General features: G+C 42.5%; 2 protein-coding genes across 7 annotated transcripts in view; one reads left to right on the top strand and one right to left on the bottom strand.

Annotated features, from left to right (window-relative positions):
- Positions 1-32: 32 nt before the first annotated feature.
- LOC128892431 (protein chibby homolog 1) lies at positions 33-1,204 on the bottom strand. The gene is made up of 3 exons (XM_054152854.1): positions 462-1,204; positions 268-383; positions 33-174 (listed from the first exon to the last, which is right to left on the bottom strand). Exons 1-3 carry the CDS (start codon positions 643-645, stop codon positions 82-84), a joined length of 393 nt encoding a protein of 130 aa, XP_054008829.1. The 5' UTR covers positions 646-1,204; the 3' UTR covers positions 33-81.
- Positions 1,205-2,065: 861 nt separating this feature from the next.
- The window catches only part of LOC128892254 (zinc transporter ZIP11), a 65,778-nt gene continuing 47,213 nt past the window's right edge, over positions 2,066-20,630 (top strand). Inside the window, exons 1-4 of one of the 6 annotated variants that reach the window (XM_054152537.1) lie at positions 2,066-2,759; positions 4,490-4,871; positions 5,609-5,760; positions 5,831-5,916. In XM_054152537.1, the coding sequence (XP_054008512.1) occupies positions 2,652-2,759; positions 4,490-4,871; positions 5,609-5,760; positions 5,831-5,916 (728 nt within the window). In that variant the 5' untranslated portion in view covers positions 2,066-2,651. Of the gene's footprint in view, positions 2,760-4,157; positions 4,249-4,489; positions 4,872-5,608; positions 5,761-5,830; positions 5,917-20,630 lie in introns of those variants that run through there. The other 5 variants (XM_054152533.1, XM_054152532.1, XM_054152534.1 and 2 more) reach the window with 5 other exon arrangements.

Below are 20,630 nucleotides of genomic sequence, written 5' to 3'. Positions count from 1 at the left end.
GCAATATTTTAAATGTATGAATACACATTCAATCCTACATATGAAAATTTTATATTATAAATGTGAATTAATATGTCTATATCAAGATTCACTGCCCTTATTATACATTGAATTTCTTTTTAATCTATCTAACTCTTCTTTTTGTGAATGAAAGTCTGCCGTTGTTTGTGTCAACTGTAGAGTACAAGATTAATTAACATTAAATATGAACAATATCAGGTATATTACAAATATCTTATATTTAATATTAAAAGAATAGTTAATAACCATATCAAGAAGTACTTCAAATTTTAGCTTCAACAAGTTGTTTTCTTCTTCTAATTTCTTTACTTCTTTTTTTAATTTTTCATTTTCTTTGAAAGTTCCTCCAATGGTACCAGATTCTAGAAATAGTATAAATTTTCTACATGAACTTATGTGAGAGATTGATATTATACTTGAATTCTATTCTAATATTTTACCTGGAATCCATAAACCAGACTCAAAAACAGCTTCCTGATCCCCCAATTTCAAACGTATAGGACCAACATTGGGTCCAAGTTCTTTTTCAATTCGCTTTGGACTCAAATCTTTGTTTGCTAAAAATACTCCTGCCTTTCTTGTAGGCGTCTTCTTGGGAGAGAATTTATTTGAAAACAAAGGCATTGTACATACCAATCTATTCAATGTTAACAATTTACGTAAACATAAAAGTAGAATGACTATTTACGACATTAAGTACACCTATTGTAAAAACGAATCTTTTAACGTTAAAAATGCGACATCGAATTGTTTTAATTTTTTGGGTCGTGTTTACGTGCGTTACAATTTACTTTCACAACGCAGTGATACATATTTAATAAATAATAGTAGATACAATCCTTGAGCTGATCTGTTTACAAACAACATGGGCAGTGAAACGTATAGCCATCTAGCAGTGAACGAACCAAACTACTCTTGTAACCACTTGTAACTAATTAATAAGTTTCGAGAAAACTACTTGTTTTTAATAGTTATTACTACTATCTTGCATTTTTGTTTGATGTCTTTATTTAATATTAATACACTTTTGATTGTAAATTCAATCAGCATCGTGAAAAAGGTTAAGTTAATTTCGCGTTTTTTTTTTCATTTTTTATTCGAAGGCAACTAGTGCTAATTTTACTTATTATCAAAAGAAGAAAAAAGAAAGAAATAATTATATTATTATTATTATTATTAAAAATGTATTTATTTTCGTTGTTGGGTACAATGATTCTTGACATAAAAAGAATTCCATTCGTTTTCTACTTTCGTACCTTACAAACCCTTAATTTGACCTTGATTTTATGCCACGGACAACCTGGTTTATATTTAATCGATGTAGGTAGTATACGAAATACTTAATTTTAATAAGGGAATATGCGTAACGTATCCATTTATACTTTTGAACAAAAATGCAAGGTCTTCGGTAATTTTACGATCTTGCAACGGTACTATATTAAGCGTTTCTAGTAATGGTTCATAATTATGGTCAAGGATAAATAAAGGTTGACCTACTCTCAGAAATTTATGATGCATTCTTTCCAGCAGTAAAACAAATTTCCACCGGGAAATTTTGTTTAACGTTGACATAATGTTAATTCACATTTATTAAATGTATATTTGGTCTTTTAAAGACCCTTGTACTCGGGCATCACAGTTTTCTTATTATCATTCAGGTTCATGGTATTGTAAGATGTATTATACATAATTTATGAACCTACAGACAAGATATAACATAAAAACAAACGTGTTTTATCGTTGCAATGGTTTGGGGATGGCTGACGGTATATTTTATCAACGATTATATTACATCAAAGCAACACATGTTCATATCAGTACATAGTCAAGCCTTTGTCAGCAGAAACTATCGTATAAAGTAGAATTATCAATTATAAAATTAAAAAAAAATCGATTAAATAATTTCTTTGCAGCCAAAGTTCATTCATTTGCAAGATTTACTATTTTTAAATTCATTAGCATTGAATAAACATGTAAGAGTAACTAATTTAGTATTCAATATTTATTTATTCACTTTTTTCTTCATAATGTCGTGAATATAAATACAAAAACAACAATTAAAAGTCATTTACATTTGGAAATCGATTTTTTACAGAATTCAATATTTTGTACAAGAATATCTTGAGAGAGCGAATGAAAGGCAGCTATGTACATGTATGCACGGATCTTGTATTAGCATATGGATCATCGGCTCTTCCCATCATTAAACAATGTAGGTGGAATGCACTGAACTGTGCTAATACTATTAGTATTAGTACAATTCAGTGGTGAAATGGATAATCTTTGTGACTTCCGTTCCGAATCCGGGGCCGTGGGCCAGAAAATTCCATTGAATGTCCCCTCTACTTCGTACGTCGTCTGTGGCATTATAAATCTTAAATAACACCATCTAGCGTTTCAGTCGTGCGATAACTAGAAGCTTGTCGTCGAGGAGAAGGGTAAAAGTAGTGAAGGTAGTGCTCGTGGTGGTGGTGGTGGTGGCGGCGGTTGAGATAAGTACGGGGGACTGAGTGCACATCAGCGAGATCAAGCGGCATTTTCTGTTCTATGAAACAGTTTCTTATCCACTGTTCACGTTTCAGAAGATGAGCTGTATAGTTTAAAACGTCGAGTACTTCACGATTAGTATAATGTTAAAGGATTATTCGCATATTACGCAGGCGCTTTTGGGAACGTTATTTACGTGGGCACTCACCGCAGCGGGTGCCGCACTCGTTCTTGTTATACGAGGAAAACAAGTAAGTTTTTCTTTCTTCTGTTACTTCCTTTAATTTGAAAATGCGATACAGTCGCGACACGTTCATTCTCCACCGCATATCTATCGATGTTTCATCGGAAATAAGAGTATTTGGTTCGAAATATTTCTTACATAGTATATTCTAACCTTACCTGACTCTGTTGTACTTCTACTGCGGGAGCAGCCCTTCTTTCAAAATGTATCTATCTCAATTGTTAGTCAGTAACGTCGTGTTTCACGATGGAATGGTTATCGTGATACTTGGAATATTTAAAAGAAAATTTTGTTTGTGACGTAATGTTCTACGTATCGTTGGAGTCAATGATCATTCAATGTAAATATAGATTTTATATAAAGGCACTTATTGTTAGTTGAAATCTCGAAAATCGTGACCTCGGAAGAGATTGCTTACTGGCCATGACATTTATATGTTTAAACCGTGGAATTGTATTCTATTGTACATCTTTCTGTTACAAAAAATAACAGATGTATTTGTAGTCTGTGTATTATGATCAAGAAGTAATACTTATTTCCTTTTATCTATAAGAAAATTTGAAATCGTAAGTAATATATCACTCTTCGATTCACAAGTACGCTTTAATCGTAACTGCGATTATCAGTTTTACGATAGTAATTTATTTGTACTTCGTATCACCTGTAACTGATACTAGATGAAAGTTTTACATAAAGTAATCTTGAGAAAACGTAATACTTATAAAAATTACGATTAATGGTATTTGTAATTTTCGATATATAAAATACGATCGTGAATTTGATCGTTATCTTTTGTATAATGTTTGCATTCCTTAATTTTATGAAAAGTAAAATTTACAGTACTTGTTCCTTATTTGAGCTTCATTTGATAAGATTAATTGCTTATTAACACTTTAACTGACGTATGCGTCTTATTGTCGTACGGTAGACGATTGTTTTTTGCCGCGTGCTTCATATGTTAGACAATTAATAGTAATGTGTAAATAGCTCTGTAAATATCGTGTGGCAATGAATTATCTCAAATAGACATTTTTATCTAACAAAATCAACTTTCTCATCCTATGTCTACTTAAAAAATGAATCGGAAATTATCATGAAAATTATTTGTTTTCTCTTTCAAATTAATTTCTAATCACTTAGAAACTGACAAATCGAATTGCAATATTCGTCGTTGTTGATTCGATATCGCGCGAGTTCCGTGTTTCTTGGCGCGTGTTTTAAAATGTACGAAATTTTACGGAATAGCTATTTCCATTGTATAGAGCATGAAAGAAAATTTGAAACGTAGACAAATAAACGCTTGTTTCTACTATTACATTGATCATCAAAGTTTAAAAATGTAAGTGTATACTTCTCTCATATTACATAGTTAGTATGAACACTTACTAAACGCCATCTTTTTTATATCGTGACAGAAGAAAGTTGTACAAACGCGATACTTGAATTTTCGAGATGTTTCATTTTACATCACTTTGTTGGATATACATAGTTTATTTGTTAGTGTCAAAGTGTTACAAGTATTTAATTTTACTAGAAGTTTCGTTATATTCAAAAACTGATAATCCAATCAGAATCGAAAACAATAAATTAATTCTAATTGATTACAGTAAACATAACCAAAATTTCTTGCCTATAAATTTCGGGTGTTCTCTCGTTTTTGACTATCATTGAACATAGAAATGAAGTATTCGTGGAAAAAGACGATTTAAAAAAAAATGTTGACGCATTTTGTTGCAGCGCAAGCTTTTGGATGTCAGCTTGGGATTCGCGGCCGGCGTGATGGTAGCGGCAAGTTATTGGTCGCTATTATCACCTGCTATCGAAATGGCGACACTGAGCAAGCTTTATGGAACGGAAGGCGAATACGCGTTTGTACCAGTTGGAGCTGGATTTCTCATTGGCGCAGCCTTTGTTTATGGAACGGACTTGTTGATATCTTCCCTTGGCATTCAGTCCCCCAATGTGCTTTTAGCTATGCAGTCAGTCGGTACGAAACAAAGATGCAAGATCCTTGCAAAACTAAAAAGTGACGAGGATTTAGACGATTATGATCCGTATAACAACATACAGATTTCCGATGGAAAACTAAATACTCGAATTGAGTCGACAACCATCGATGGTATCTCATTTTTTTCTAGTAACACCCAATTCTCTCTGTAGGCTTGGAAAATGGGATCAGTTCACGATACACACGTATATTATTTTGTATATGCAAATGTCAGCATTCACTTGTCCCTCTTTGCTTTTTATATGAAAACAATGATTAGCCTGTTCAGGAATAAGCAGTTTGAAACCATTGAGAATTATATTATTTATTGTTTCTATAGAACAAAAGTATTTTTATTTCTGTATGTCCATATTTTTGGTGAATCAGTTGCTTATTCCTGGAGTACACCTTGTGTTTTGTGAAGTGTATTGTGTCTAACTTTTTGTTTTTGTGTGAATTTGCTTATTTCTTTGTTAATATTAGTTGCTTTATGCTTAACAAATATGCAAAAGATGCTAGTACATGCATGAAAGTGTCTTGGTAATAACGAGTGGAACTTACAAGCACAAAATTAGGAAATGTAAATAACTGATTATTATAACACATTTAACAAAATTAATAAGAAATATTAGAATACGTTTAGTGTTTGGTTTGTGTTTATAAAGTTCCATAATTTCTTGAAAACTGATCTTATTAATCCTGCCTGCAGATTCATGTGCAAAAATTGTAAAAGAAGATGTCGGATTTGAGATGGAATAAGCTTCATTACCCTTTGTTTTAAAAGAAGAAAAGGGGAAAAAGCATGATTAGTTTTAGAAACAATGGCTGATACCGTACTATAATATTTCTAGTAATATAATACTTTTCAGGTTTCAACGAGCAAAATACAAGAAGACGTCATATTGCAAACATACATAGACCAGCAGAAGAAGGAGAACTTGGAGCACTTTACGAAGACCTTCACAACGACCGTAAAAACAACCAGTGGAGAAGAGTCTTATTACTCGTTGTTGCTATAACAGTATGTATATTTTAATCAAATAACTTGACGAGTTTTGCACGCATATGTGTAATATTTACGATGTACGTAGGTGCACAATATTCCAGAGGGTCTTGCTGTTGGAGTCGGGTTTGCTGCAGTGGGGAGTAGCGAATCAGCAACTTTTGAAAATGCACGGTAAGCGATAGGCTTAAGTTACTTTTAAAAACGACCTGCGTAGAAACGTTCTGCTTGAGAAAATGTTTGCCACTAGTTGTGAAACGCAAAAAATAATTGCATTTTGGGAAACATAAGTACAAAATAGTCTATTTTGTTAAAATATTTTTAACATATTAATTATTTAATTACGTTTAGAAAGAAGTAAATGTTTTCTTAACACCTTCGAAACGAGCCGTTTCCATAGCGCGATTCTCGCGGTATTGATTGCAATTTGCAATAGCTACGCCACAGCGGTATTTCGATCAAGACTTTAATGCGTGCAAACTGAAATTGCTCACTTGGATCAATCGTGCCTATTCAATTCATTACGAGTGCCAGATAGGTTAAATGCAATGTTAACGGGGTAACGGATTTCAGTTATCATTAAACGGTTAAAACGATCGCTTCGATGACCGCGAGAACGCTTTGTCTCGACTGAATGCATTCTTGTTGAATTCGTTAATCGTTAAATATAACTCGATCTTGATTGCGAAATTCTCTACCGGTTTGACTACTTTCGTAGTCTGCGTGGAGATAAAAACAAAAGAAATTTCCCAGTTTTCTTCTGTCTTTCGCGGAAGAAAGAAAACGCAAAAGTTGTTATTTTCGGAGACGCGACATGGTTTAAGTTCATGGTAAGTCCATGTTCTGCTAGATGGCAGCAGTGCGAAGTCACGAGGCACCAGCACGAGTTACAGACTCGTCGCGAGTTAGGAGGTCCCCATGAATGAGTTCTATGGTGGTTGGTCGCGAGTGCCAGCCGCAGGCGAAGTTTATTGGCAGTGGTGGGTGCCCGAGGCGAGGGGGAAGGGCACGTGTGGCCCTGGAATTCAACGAGCCCTAGGCGCCGCGCATTCCATTCCAACTTCCCGCTTTCCCCCGCTTCGTCTTCGCCTCCTGAACTTGTCTCGAACTCGCTTTCTTTACCGCTTTTGACTTTGGAACACGAACACGATATCTACCGATGACGTACATCAAACGGTATAACGTTGATTTCATTTCTCTAGAACTTGATCGAATTACAGTAAAACCTTATTTATAAAAAAAAATATGCCAATCGCAATCGTTGGTTTTCTCAGCTTCAGCCTTTCCCTTATTATGCTCCGTTTTTTGTTCTTTCGCGAAAATACACTGCTCGTTTCGCGCATCGCTTCAGAAATTACGTGGCAAAGTAGGTGATTTCTCACGAAAAAGTAGTGAAGCTAGTTGTGTTGCCGTGATACTCTCCTAATATTTAGTGCGTATCGAATTTTCTCGTTTTTAATACTTTAATAAATTTCTAATGAAAAATTGTGAGGAAACTTAGTCTAATTTAAACAAATGTTTTAATTCACAGAAAATCCGTTATATTTCTCCACTGTTACGTTCAATAATAGGCGAATGCGATTGCACAATAAAAATTTGTTTATACATTCTCTATTCTTGGAATTTATCGGTTGTCCGTTATTCGCGTGAAAAGTTATTCTTCAGCTTCGAAATTGTTACATGAATTTTGGAGCATCCTGTACGCGTTCGTACGATCTGACGCAAAGGACTGCAGTGGGGAATAGCCGCGTTTATGATTATTATCATAGGTAAGGAGGTGCACGTGAATCGACACGTGCTCGTAAATAGTTATTTCCGATTCTGTTAGTCAAGGATCGTCGTTTGACATACATGCACGTTTTGCGCCGCAATTCGTGGAAGTAGTTTCGCTGGCCATAGAAAAAGCAAACGCGAAAGTCTGCCGTTTGCTATTTTTCCAGTGGTGTGGGCGCTTTCTGCGCGTCTCTTTTCGTGTGTATCGCCATCGCTAGCGCGAAAATAGATGGCAGGCCGTTAGCGATTAGTCGAACGATTCGAGCCAAGTCGACTTTTACGTCGAACGAGGGATCGCGTCAGGCCCTGAATTCTACGGCATTCAAAGGACGTCATGGCGTTGAACGTTCGGAGTTGAGATCACGAGTGTCGGGGAGCCCATTAACACAATCCGTGGAATGAATGGACCGTGTCGGCGTTTTCTTTTCAGTCGTGTGATAATTAAGAAATACGGACAGGGTGAATTTCAATCTCCGTTTCTCGGACGTTGATACTTTCGGGTGATCAATTACGGACTCTGGTGTACCGTAATGGCGGAACTACATAAATCGAAGGATGATAGTTGGGCATCGTTTGAATGAATTTTTATTATTAACGAATTTAAATGGAAAGAGAAGCGATCACTTCTTTGTTGGAGAGTTTAAATAGATTATTTAGAATGATAATGTTTGTAACTTATCGATTTCGATTAACTATTTGTTCATTTAAATGAAGCAAGATATAATTGATATAGAAATTATTTTGACACACTGTGGGATCATACGTATAAACAAACTACTGCTTAGAGAAAGGAATTCGTGTAAATCAATCATTCGACATCTCGATCGCACAAACCTCACTGTAAAATAACACTTCTTCGATGGTATTTTATTTATTCTCATATTTGAGACGATAAGCGGAGCGACGTAAAGGCAGTATCGCACAAGTTTCCCGGTTATGAATGAATCGTCGGTTCGGTCCGAAAGATGACCCCGACCGATATCAGAGTCATGCGTTGCGTATCGCCACGCAGCGGTTCGTGCTGTGCGTACATCGTTATCGATGCGCGTGTTCCTTTGGGCGGCGTATCGTCGTCGAAAGAAAACTTGAGCGTGAAAATAATTTGTTTAAACGGACAAACTTGTGTCCCCTGTACTCTAATACGGAGAAGAAAAATTAGTATTAATTAATTAGTGGTGCCAATTGAAATATCTATAAAGAAGGTGTACCAAAGTGGGACCCTCGTTTCGTTTCTTTCTATTGTTAATGATAACATTAGACTTTCAGCTTGGAAAGTTCGTTTCGTTTGCTACCTAAAAATTAGCGGGGTTACTCACTTTCGTTCGATAACAATTGGACGACCGTCGCTTTATTGTTCCGTGGCATTACTCTGAAATAGTTATCGCACTCTGCGCTAATCTGCAGCACATTCTTAACGAAATAAGTCTGAGGTACAACTTTGACGAGGTTCACTTCCTCTATTTTTAATTTCTCAACGCTGAAAGCGTAATCAATGAATGTAGGAAGTATTGAATGTAATCCTTACATTTTGGTATATGAAACCATAGAATAATTCACAATCCACGAGTAGCATTCGATTCCAGCGATACGAATCTTGGGCATTGAGTCGATTAATATTGAACTCGATCCGTCCTACCGCTAATTACGAGCGGAATTTGCGATAACAGGCAACGATCGACCGAAGTAATCGGGAGGTCGCGTCGATGAGAAGATTGATCGATTCGCGATAAAGGAACAAATGATGGAGTTCGCTCCTCCCAAGTAACACGACCTGTTTCGAGGAGCGAGCCGCAAGCGTGCGTCGTCGTTCGGAAAATCACTCAGCCTTGAGCATTTATCGACCCAGCATGCCCTTTTGTAGCCGAACTCGTTCGTAACGAGTGACATTCCACTCTCACGACGATTGCGATTAAATCCGCGTACGTTCCTCTGCGTATTTTCAGAGGTACTGGACCAACACTCACGATTGAACTATATTTTTCACGTCGTAAACGGTAACCGATAGAATTAAAACGCTGCCACGAGCCTTGGTTCCATTTTCTGGCTGTATATACAACGAGTAACTTTAATATTTCATCACTGTACGCTTTTTATTCTGTTGTCTTATGTGTACCTTTGTCTAGGATGAAAAATAGAATAATTGGAGTACAGTATAGTATACTTTCGAAACGGCGTAGGAAAAAAAGGAGTCTCGAGAAAGAGATCGTTGCCACCTCGTGTTTCCGGTCAAGGAAAACATCGTCGATATACACCGCGATGGAAATGAATTTTTACGTAACGTCTCGCGTTGCTGTTCGATGATCGAGTTCGCTCGAGCGCTATGCGACGTGCCCTTTCCGAGGAAAGGTAATTCATTCCCGAGACGGAGGAGGTGTGGAACAATCCGCAAGTTCCGGTCGTGGCCGACGAAAGAATCATGAATGAAACGTTTCGTAGCCTCGGTCAGCGCTGACTCGTGTCAGTCTCTCGGCGCACAGCCGACAAAGAACGGACAATAAAAATAGAGTGAGAAAAAGAGGAAAAAGACGCGCTCTCTCCTGTAGGTAGGACGTCAGAGAGGTGGGCACTGGGCAGCCGATAGAAACGACGATATTTGCACTCGTAAAACGCTCAAGGAGATCTGGTACTGAGTCACCCTCGGAGCTATGCGGATTTTTCGCGGAATCTGGGTCCGCCGTTTCCATTTTTTCTTCGTTTAACGTTTGTTATTCGACATGGACCAGTTCCTCGTCAATGGACGCGAGTCAAGTTCTTTATCGCACCACGAAAATACGAACCATTTGCACGGTCTACGCCACTGTTTCAAATAAACCATATATCATTGGAAAACACACAAAATGAACGACAGGTAACCTTACAACCGCAAATAATACAAATCGAGCGTAACATTCGAGTTTCGTTTCCATTCGCTCCATTTTACGATAATCATTTTAACACCCCCCCCCCCCCCCCATCACGACTAAGCTCATACAATACTTTTGCCGAGCTTTTCAACGCAAACAGCCCCTTTCCGCGAGGCCTGTTCAATCCAGGCCATTGGCCATTCGCGGACACGCGTGATCGCGCGAGGCGATATACGCGCTCGTCGATTCGTAGAAACGTTCGTTTACTCGATCCAAATCGACCATTGTCCGGTCGAGTTTTTCCTCCGTGGTTCGGCTGGCAAAGTGTCTGGAACGCGCTCGATAATCCAACCAAGGGGTCTCGCGAGAGATCGATACTCGCTCGATAATCGGCCAAGTGGACCCGGAGCGATCGAAAAGGGTACGGGAAGGGATCCGATTTGTATACGCCGGTCCGTCGAGTCCTCGTTAGTCGTTTTTTAACGCGGTGGTTAGCAATAGAGGAAACGGGTGGAAGAGGATAAAGACGAAGAAAGGAGAAGAAGGACGAGAGAGCGATAGCGTGCGTAAAAACAGAGGAACTACGGAGTGCCGGGTTGGCGTGGCACGTAGATGAGGTGGTGCTATGTTAAACATGGCGCCGGACAAAGCTGCCGACGAAACCACCTCATTTCAGTGCTATCCTCCTGCCTGTCTTATTATATACCGACCCACCAGTGCTCACCGCACCGCGGCCCCTCTCTGTCCTCTTGTCACTACTCCTCTCTTTTTACCTCTCCTCTCCGCTTCGCTTCTCTACCTTTTACCCTTTCTCTCGAGCTCTATCTCCGCCGTCTTTTTCCGTCTTTGGCTTCGGACACTGGCTGCCTTCGGCTCCTTCTCTTTTCGTTTACCTTCGAAGCGTTATAGCGCCGTCTACTAACTATAAGCATCACGAGAGAGCCACGCGATAGTTTGCAACTCTAATAGTGTTTTTAAACGTAATCGAACTTGGCCAGCACGACACCTGTGGGCAGTGACGGGGGCAAAACCTTGGGCTTCGAATAAATCGGAAGTTTGAAGAAAAGTTTGTATCGTTTCCTTTTTTCAACATTTTCCAAAGAAGGAAGTGACATAAATATATATATATATATCTGCAAACTTGTATGGGTTTTCAAGTGGTCTTTGAACTTGGAAAAGTATAGCTAACTACTCCCGTGGTGTTCCTGTGCTCAAACTATCGTGGCGTTCCAGCCCGGTCTGTACTCCGACTCGTTTCTTCTCCAATCACGCTTCGCTCCGTTTTCGCTCGAGCAAACGCTACGCCCTCGGTAACACGGCTTCCACTATTCCCTTAATCGTTGCACTTTGTACCCGGTGCTTATCACACGCGGAAAGCCAGTTCTGACGTGTGTTAATAGCGACGGAAGTCGACTACGATATAGGACTTCCCGCTTAGCCTCTGTGCATAATATTATAAGTGCACGTGCGCCGTGCTAGTAGGTACACCATGTTGGAACTCCGCAACTCGGAGCCTCCTTCTGCGGAACAAAGTGCCTTCCGTTGTCAACGGATTTCGCCTCGTAACCTGTTCCATTGCGAACTCCGTAGCGATTTTACTCAGACGGAACCGACGATCCGCGATTGAAACTCGTGTGCCACGTGCGGGAGAAGATCGATTCCGTCGCGTCTTTAGGCGAACGACATAAATGAGAAAATCGCGGCTCGTTTCCTATAATAAGCGATTAACACCGTCACACGGATCGTATTAACCGAGCGCGGAGCGAACCAACGCTCTCGAATTCAGAGATATAGGCTGGTAAAACGATGCAAGAAGGTACAGGAATGTGATTCGACCAGCAATAGCGACGATCGGTGCGCGATGTTATCGTCGTTCTAGGTCTCGAGATTCTTGAGGGGCATATCGCTCCAAAGGTGTCTTTTTCGAGAATTAATTCCGTAAGAATGAATGCTTGTTTAAAGTTTTTCTTGTACGCGGTGTTTACGTGTATCTTAGGGATTAGGACAATTTTTGTTTGATTGCGTATGTGAACGGTACGTGGAAAGTAGGAGGAAAAATTGTCTCTCTCGAGGGAGTCTCTGGTCACTTTCGTACAAAAATAGTATGTAGGTACCTTTGGTAATATTCGTGTGTGGAAAGAATGAAATGTATAGTAAATTTGTTACAAGTTCTTTCATTTTCAAGTACCCCTTCGAAAGGAACAAAGGTATTTAAAACTTGTCGAACCCTTATGTAAATTTGAACTCCCTGCGCTTTGAATTTTCGCGACTGCATGCTAACGGGTTAACGAGACTATCTAATGGAACAAGTGAAATCCATGGAATTCAATTTTGCCAATTGGCGAGGAGAGAGTTCGTCGAATTGGATCTTGAACGACGCGTTCGAAGACGCGTCTAGCTCCTTTTCTTGTCGATTCTGCGTATAATCAGTCAGCCGTAGCCGTTCACGGACAAAAGATTCTGAGAACTGGACTCGCGAGACATTCTCTAAGCTAGCGACACGCCGATACTTTTCTCGTCTCGTCTTTCGCGTTCGTGTGCTGCCTTCTCTCCTTCCTTTTGCTCAACATCGACTGCTTCCCGCTTTTCTTCGTTCCCGCTGGCTGTTCCGCCTCGGATTTTTCCAAAAAATTTTCAAATCGAAAGTATCGCGACGTGTTCTCCTAATTTTTAATCGCATCGAGACCCCAGTTGGATCAATTTCTGGGCGCGCCACCGTCGCGACCGACAACTGCGGATTGTGATTTCGCTGTTGGCTTGGGGGTGTGGGGGTCTCGATGATAAATTTGCACGAAATGGAGGGAAAAAGGAGAAAACGGCGGTGCACCGCGTGCGGACAGACGATGAGAGCACGTTTGTCATTGCGGTGTCCTCGTTGTTTCTCTTCTCTTTCACCCTTGTCGCACCCTTCTCTGTCTCCTCTAGTCGGTTAATTCGTTTCTCTTTCTCTGGCATCGGACGATGCACCGGCGCGCACGGTGCAGCGACTTTGCAATGTCTGGAATGCGGCGGCATTACGCATGCGCGCCGCGTACCTTACTCGGAACAGACGAACAGCCGGATCCGTTATGCCCCTCGACGACGACCTCAGGATTATCTGAACAGACTATTCGACAAACTAGCGTCTTTTTGCAAAGTCCAAAGTGTCCACGGCGATATTCACCCTGGTGCCGGTGTTTCTCGCCTAACCGCGTAGCCCGTTTCTTCCTTCTGTGTCCTGATGGGCCTTGCGGTGGACACCTGCTTTCGGAATCTCGCTCGCGAACGCGCCCTCGATTCGGCGAGCCTCCTTACCACAGAATGCGTTGCAATTAGTGCTGGGATTATGCCGGCTATACACGGTGTCCCGCGGAGAACCGGCGAAATTCTTATCTAGACACGAATTTCGAGTAATGAATAAAAGATGAACGACTGTTTACTCGTTACTCGAATACGAATCGGGGCTTTGGTTATGTGATGAAATATTTCGCAATCGTGACGCGTGTTAGAAGAATCTTCGAGTACACTTTCTGTGAGGTTTTTTTTTTTATTTCAGTTGAATTTTGGCAAGGAATGTTAAAATCAGAGTAATTCGTTATGCGTTAACTCTGAGTTTAAGCACGCATGTTCTGATCTGGCGCGTGTCAACGTTCGCCAAGATTCGGATATGTGATTTTCTTAAAGAGCGCCTTCTACCAAGCTTGAAAACCACAGATGTACATTTCTCGATAGCTTTCCTTCTGCCTCGAGTAATGCGTAGTAAAACATTTATCGATACACCGATGGATTACCTTAGTAATCTGATGGCAAGACCGTGTATCTATCTACAGTGTCGATAGACTTGATTGTTTATCTTCCGTGACCACTAGACTATCTAGCCTCGTAGAAATCATGTTTGTTATTTAATTTTAAATTGCCAAGTTCAAGCTCAGATTCGGTCAGTTAATTTTGCTTTCAGTAAAATTTTGTTTTTTCTTTCTTTTTTTACACCGAAGCATCTTGACTGCTTCGGCAAAATTTGCAGAAAACGAACTACTAGCGTTAAAAATAAAAATAGAATGATACGGCTATCGCGCTGGTTTTGGTCCTAGTCGTAAAGATACGTTCACCTCATACGTGTGCCAAATTTCACGAGGATTGGTTCAGTAGTTTCCAGAACAATAGCGATAAAGTTGGAAACCGCGACACGCGACGCAATTGAGTTTGCTGAACTAAAGTACGACCGAAATTCTAAATTCAGCGATTACTTGAATCGCATCAGTAAAGCATAGTAAACGGCGTTTTTTGGACTTGTAGACCAGCAGAGCTCGTTGATAACCGTCGAAAGCAGCCCTGAAAACGGGGATGGCGTTGTCGCGTGATTTCTCGATCGTATTTGCGACTTGACACGGGCAAGACGCGGAGCGATCGCGAAGGTAGTGGAAAAGGCAGCGGGGTTGATCTTGGTCTTATGATTTTATGGTGTTAGGCCGTGGCCGGTGGCCTCGGGACTCGGAGCTGAGAAGAGCTGGAGAGCTCGCCTTGGCGTTGGTGGAATGCGGGACGGGCAAATCGCGGTCGGCCCGCTTGCGCCTCGTTCCCATGCATTCCTTACTCCCTCCCTCGTTTCTCCTCACTCTCTTATCTCTGCACCCCCTCCTTCTCCTCTCTCAGTCTCACTCTCCCTCTCCCTCCTTTTTCTCTTGCTCGCTCCTTAGAGTTTTCTCACACAAACACGTTTTATACGTGTACGCTTGTCCCTCGTTGCTCCTTCTCCCTTTGGCTTCTCTTTTTAACGAGCGTTATACGGAACGTGTGTACGAAACTTACACGGCTCGTCTAAGGACACACACGTTACAGACGGTTTTCCTTCTCTTTTCTTCCTTCGAATCGCGCTCCTCCTCCCCCTCTTCATACGCCTTACGCTATCTCTGTCCGTCTATCGGTATCCTTCGTCTATCTCTATCTGTATCTTTCAGGTTCACCAATCGCGCGGCCAGTCCCTCCGAGAGATTCTTCGTGTTTCCTTCAGGACCGTTCCTCCTCGTCTTTTTACTTCTCTTCCTCCTACTCTCTCGTCCGATGTATACTTCCTTTGGAAGTCGACCCGACACGAAGAAGTCCTCGTTATGGTATCTCGAGCTATCGAATTTTGCTGCTAGCTGCCGCGGTAGTTCCGCCAACATCTAGATCGACCTGTCCCGGCGAATGCGCGGAAACGAAGCGCTCGATGATCGTTTCCAGCATCGAGACGAGACAAAGGACTCGGTTGGAACGATACACCGGTACCAGGATTCATTCACTCCGAGAGAAATTCCACGATCGCTTCTTACTCCAACGATTCACCTAGCGGGCTGTTTAAACGATCATTTTTCGGAATCACGCCTTAATCAATTATAAAATCATCATTGATTCTGAACATGTTTAGAACTTGTTAACAATCGTTACCTGCAACGACCAACCTGTAAAACTTTCTACTATTGGATTACTTCGAATGTAACTTCCCCTTTTTAACTCATACTTTATTTCCACATACGTTATTACACAATACATCGCAATCAATTATACATAATCACCATCGTTGAGCATCTCTTGGTCTAATCAGCAGACAAAAAAAAAAAAGAATTGCTATCCAAAAGCACGAGTATTCGCTACATGCGCTTGAAATTACTCGCGAATGAACCCAGTATATTCGCATTCGTTAATCCAGGCTTATCCATTTTCTCAAATCGAGTCCGAACCCCCACGAGATATTTAATCGCAAGATTACAGCGATCTAGAGCCCGAAACGCGGTTTACCGCGACCCAGAGACGATCGATGGATCGATCGATCGTCCATCACGGAATATTATCGTCGGATATTTCAACGATCACGGAAGGAAAGTAATTTACGATTCTTTCGATCGTTGCACGACCACGGAGGTGAGGAGGATAGGTGTTGCCACGTAAGGACAACCGCGGCCTTATGGAATGCAAAATGGCGACGGCGGTGCGTTCAACGAAGCTACTCGGTGGCCGCCATGTTCGTACACACCGGGCGAAGTGTGCTGTTATGTTCGATAGCCCGTTAAGTTCGATGATATCGCTACGTACGCGCCGGCTAATTTCCGTAGTTTCGTTAACGACGCAAATTTTTATGGCTGTCCTCGCTAGACCACCAACCTAGCGCGCGATCGAATATGCGAGTATAACGGTGTGGCCGTGACACGAGTTCGACTACGGGAACCAAAACACACGCGTGCTACTTTTTTTTTTTTTTTTATGGCTGCCAACCAGTTTGGTAAGATCTCTTTTTTTTTCCCCTGCTAGGAGAAATCTTTCGATTTTCGGCTCCGAGACAGCGCGACGCCCTCGCGAGGAATTCTTGAGGCGATGTATCGTTTCTGGTTTAAAAGCCAGATCGACGGGAGTGTTGACGCGTGGGGGTCGAATCATTGCCAAGGCTCGGAGGAAACGTGATTTGACGTTAACACGGGTGACGACGGTATGCTTGGAAAATGACGAGAAACTCTCAACTGTTGGTAGAAGGACAGGACTGGCAAGGTTTTGAGGATATAGAAGACCACAAATGAGGACTCGACTTTCGTTACCAAGATGGTCCCGTTATCGATAAGTACGCAGAAGCGTGTTTAAAAATATTAATAACAGAATGACGGATTTGGACGTCGTTCGGTGCGATCGTCACGTGTAAATAGCGACGCCTTCGCGGCGCGTCGAGTCGCGAAAAGATTAAAAAAAAAAAAAAAGAAATTACGAGCGTCGTTTCAAGGTTTTCCTTGGGTCTCGGGTGGATCGCGTAAAAGTAGACACGGTGCGATAAACGGTTTCTAATCTAGAAACAAACGGCACTCGAGAAAAAGCAGAAGATAACGGCTAATAGCGTTTTCAAACGTTACTTCGGCACACGTGCGTTGATCGAGATAATCGATCGTGAACTGTTCGTTTTATTATCAACTCGTGGAAATAGGCTCTGGGAGTGATATTCTCTTGTTTTCATCATATTATTATGCTCGAGCAACAATTTTATCGATTTCATTAGGAGCACTCGTGAAAATGTCTACAGAGTTAAAATTTTGTTTCGAGACTATCGAAGATTAGATAATATAATACTTGTCCCAGCATAGATTACTCCAGCGTAGACTATCTATTTATTTGGGAATTTTTCAAATTTGTCGATATCGTTACATGTATCTGTAAGTCTATATAGATGATTTCCGTGGGATCTAGGAGGACGAAAAGGAAGGTTGACCGTGTGTGTCCGCTGGAAGGATCTATTACTGCGTGGATTATTCGACGATACTTTCTCCCGGATCCTAAGCGCGGAGGATCGAATATTCTCGGCAGCATTCTCGCTCCCTTAGACACTTCTTGCTTCCCTCTTTGGCGAGGTTATCTGTACGCGACTTCTCTTCTCGTAACTTACGGCTAAGTCGATCTATCGTCTCCGCTCGGGCTCGAGTCAGGGTAGAATCTTGACTGCGAATCATCGGTCTCGCGGGCAATCGCGTTCACGGTGTGGAATCGAAATGAAATTTACGAGGAGAGGAATATCGAGTACCCACACCATCCGCCGCGGTTTCGTTTCCTCTCGATGGAGGACAAGGAGCGTGGTTACGCGCGTGGAAGCAACTCGATGCTTATTACTAGAGTAGATCCTTGTGCAGGTGTTGGGTTCATTCATAAATAACTTGCAGGGGCCAAATTACAATGAAATAATCGTGCTTTCGGGGAATTCTCTGCACGTGACAATTTGATATTTGACTGGTAAATGGGAACAAGCGATGGTCAACGATGGCGATTGCACTACAGGGTGTTCCACGCAATTTGTATACCTTGTTTTAGTTCCGAAAGTTTTTTATTTAAAAATTGCATGACTTTTAGAAGTACGTAGATCTTTACTCCGATTCTTGCTCTTTTTTTTTTAGAGAGATTTCACAAGTATCGGCCACGACGATGAATCTCTCGAGTTCCTCTGCCAACATTAACAACCTGCCGTTAGGGAAGTGTTGCAGGCGACTATCGGGAAAGCGATAACGATGCTCGACTAACCGCCAACATCGTATCGGGGCCCCATACGTTATCTTCTAGCATCTTTAACCGGAGAGCACGAGATCCACGGGGATATAGTCTCTCACCTGGCGTATGCACGAGAGCGTAACCGTAAACGCTCGAGTCGTTATTAGTCGATGGCGTTTTCTCCGCGTTAGCAAGAGGGAGCTCGATGATCCCGACGGCTGCCCGCGGCTTGGCTACTCAGGGGGGTCAAGGTAGCTAAATTGCGAGTAATTAACAATTGATATCCTTGAAAACATCAAACCTACCATTTAATTTAAACAAATTTCTTCGATAGACATAGAGGGTGGGAATATTTATGGGACCGATTGTATTTTCCAATGCATCGTCCAATTCCAATCCATTTAGATCAGCGTAAAAAAGACTTTATCCGCGTCTTGGACGCAAATATAAATATCGTACGGTTGGTTTCCTCGAGTTTGGATGGTGAAAATCGAGCGCGTTAAGGGACGCGGGTTCGCGGCGACGCCGACGTCGATGTCGTCGCTCTAGGTGTCTGGCGGCACGGTAGACGAGTCCGAGAGTCAGCGGCCCTGACCGTGGAAATCAGAAAGAAGAACTCAGGAAGGAAAAGAAACCGGCCTGTAGAAACGGCTGGAAGGAGTAGCAGAAACCGGGAGGATCCAAGGGAGAAGGACGCGGCAGCGAAGGAAGGAAGGGAAAAGTAAGAAGGTGAAGCCAAGGATGGTGGTAGGGGACGATCATTCTCGGAACTTGGGTGACCTCCCCTGGTGCAACTGGCGAACAGCCGGACCCGACGGGTTAACTGTACAACCACTTATGTACCTCGATGCTATAGGAATGCGACGACGATGCCGTCCCATGAAATAACGCACTACACGCCGCGCGGCATGACATACCATACCATGTGTTCAGGGGACCCTATACGAGCGAACGCCGGCGCGGCCTGTGCCGGTGATCCCTGGATCGGAAGGAGGAGCTTGGATCACGTCATTCATTCACCTGCTCGGCCACCTCGCCGCTCCTCTGCCAACCGTGCGCTGATCTATTGTTCCTTGGAAATTCTAACCGTTCTCGTCGATCGCGGCGATCCACCGCGTCGGATCGCGGAACACCTCGCTTATTGTCTCGAACAGTCGGGGCCCTCTCGTGGCTTTTTCTGCTTCCCGTCGTATCTCTTCGGCCGCGGTCTACCACCGCGATGCTCGCGTTTACTCTCAGAAACGCGTTCGACTTTTTCGCCGGGTCTCTCCCCTGGACATGTTCCTTTCTTGCGCTCCTAGTATCGTTTACTCCTCAATTAAATTCCGTCTATGCGAGATCCCCGTGAATCCTCCGCGCTCGCGAAAGCTAGGTCGTCCCGAGACATCGGTTACCGCATTCCTCCCGCCTGAACGGACCGTTTTTCCACCATAAAAACCCCTCTTCCCGTCCCCCTAGTTCGCTGGCCATCCGATCTTGTCGAGCCATTCATTCGGATAGTCTGTCTACCCGATGAATCTTGGTACCGTTTTCTTGCTTCTTACGGTTGAATCGGATCCTCGTCGGCACGGCGATCGTTTCTCGGTCGATTTGCGGTCTGCTCTCGGCTCGGGAAGCCTCGTTTATCGGAAATTCCGGCGGCCGTCTAGCTAGACCCCGTTCTCTATTGTCCTGGTTGGAAATTTTTAATGCTCGCCACCGTTGAGGATTAAAACAGTCGTACGTAGGAGGTACCGAGCGCTCCCTCGGGGGTAAACATTTCTTCGCCGGCGCCGTTTCAGCGTGGATTCCTCGGGCCACGGTTCATTCATTCGCTCGGGTCCCTCGATTTTTACACGAGTATTCTTCGTTTCGCGTAAATTGCGCGAAGCGTGCCTCGGCCACGAAAGAAAGGATGTACGGGAAAGGGGGTACGGGGGTACGGGGACTCGATCGACGGGGCTACGAGGAAATAAAATTCGTCGACGATTTAAACGTCTCTCTAAAGGCCACGGAGTGGCGATGCAATATGTGTCTTGTCTGCACTCGAGTGTTACGTATACGTAGTACGTACCCGATCGTGTTGGTTCATTCACCTGCCGCGTAGCTCGCTCTCCTGCGTTCCCCGCGCCGCCGCCGCCACCGCCGCCCCTCTTGGCTTCTTTCGTTCAGTCTGTCTGGCTCCCTTCATTATACTCCGGCTGTATTAATCCTTGGACCGTAGATCACGATTACCGAGATCCACCAAGTTGCGAAGAAAACGTTGGGACAAAGAGAAAGGGAAGGGAATCATGGCGCACGGATCGTATGGAAATAACC

This window comes from Hylaeus anthracinus, unplaced genomic scaffold (genome assembly GCF_026225885.1).
Source record: "Hylaeus anthracinus isolate JK02 unplaced genomic scaffold, UHH_iyHylAnth1.0_haploid 12002, whole genome shotgun sequence".
Lineage (NCBI taxonomy): Eukaryota > Metazoa > Arthropoda > Insecta > Hymenoptera > Colletidae > Hylaeus > Hylaeus anthracinus.
This window is presented reverse-complemented; position numbering and strand designations above follow the sequence as displayed.

What these genes read in the sequence shown, in the direction of transcription:
- LOC128892431 (XM_054152854.1), bottom strand. Translation starts at nt 645, where the DNA reads ATGCCTTTGTTTTCAAATAAATTCTCTCCCAAGAAGACGCCTACAAGA. An exon ending in GTCTGGTTTATGGATTCCAG is followed by an intron (nt 384 to 461) that starts GTAAAATATTAG and finishes TACTATTTCTAG; the next exon opens with AATCTGGTACCATTGGAGGA. An exon ending in TTGAAGTACTTCTTGATATG is followed by an intron (nt 175 to 267) that starts GTTATTAACTAT and finishes TGTACTCTACAG; the next exon opens with TTGACACAAACAACGGCAGA.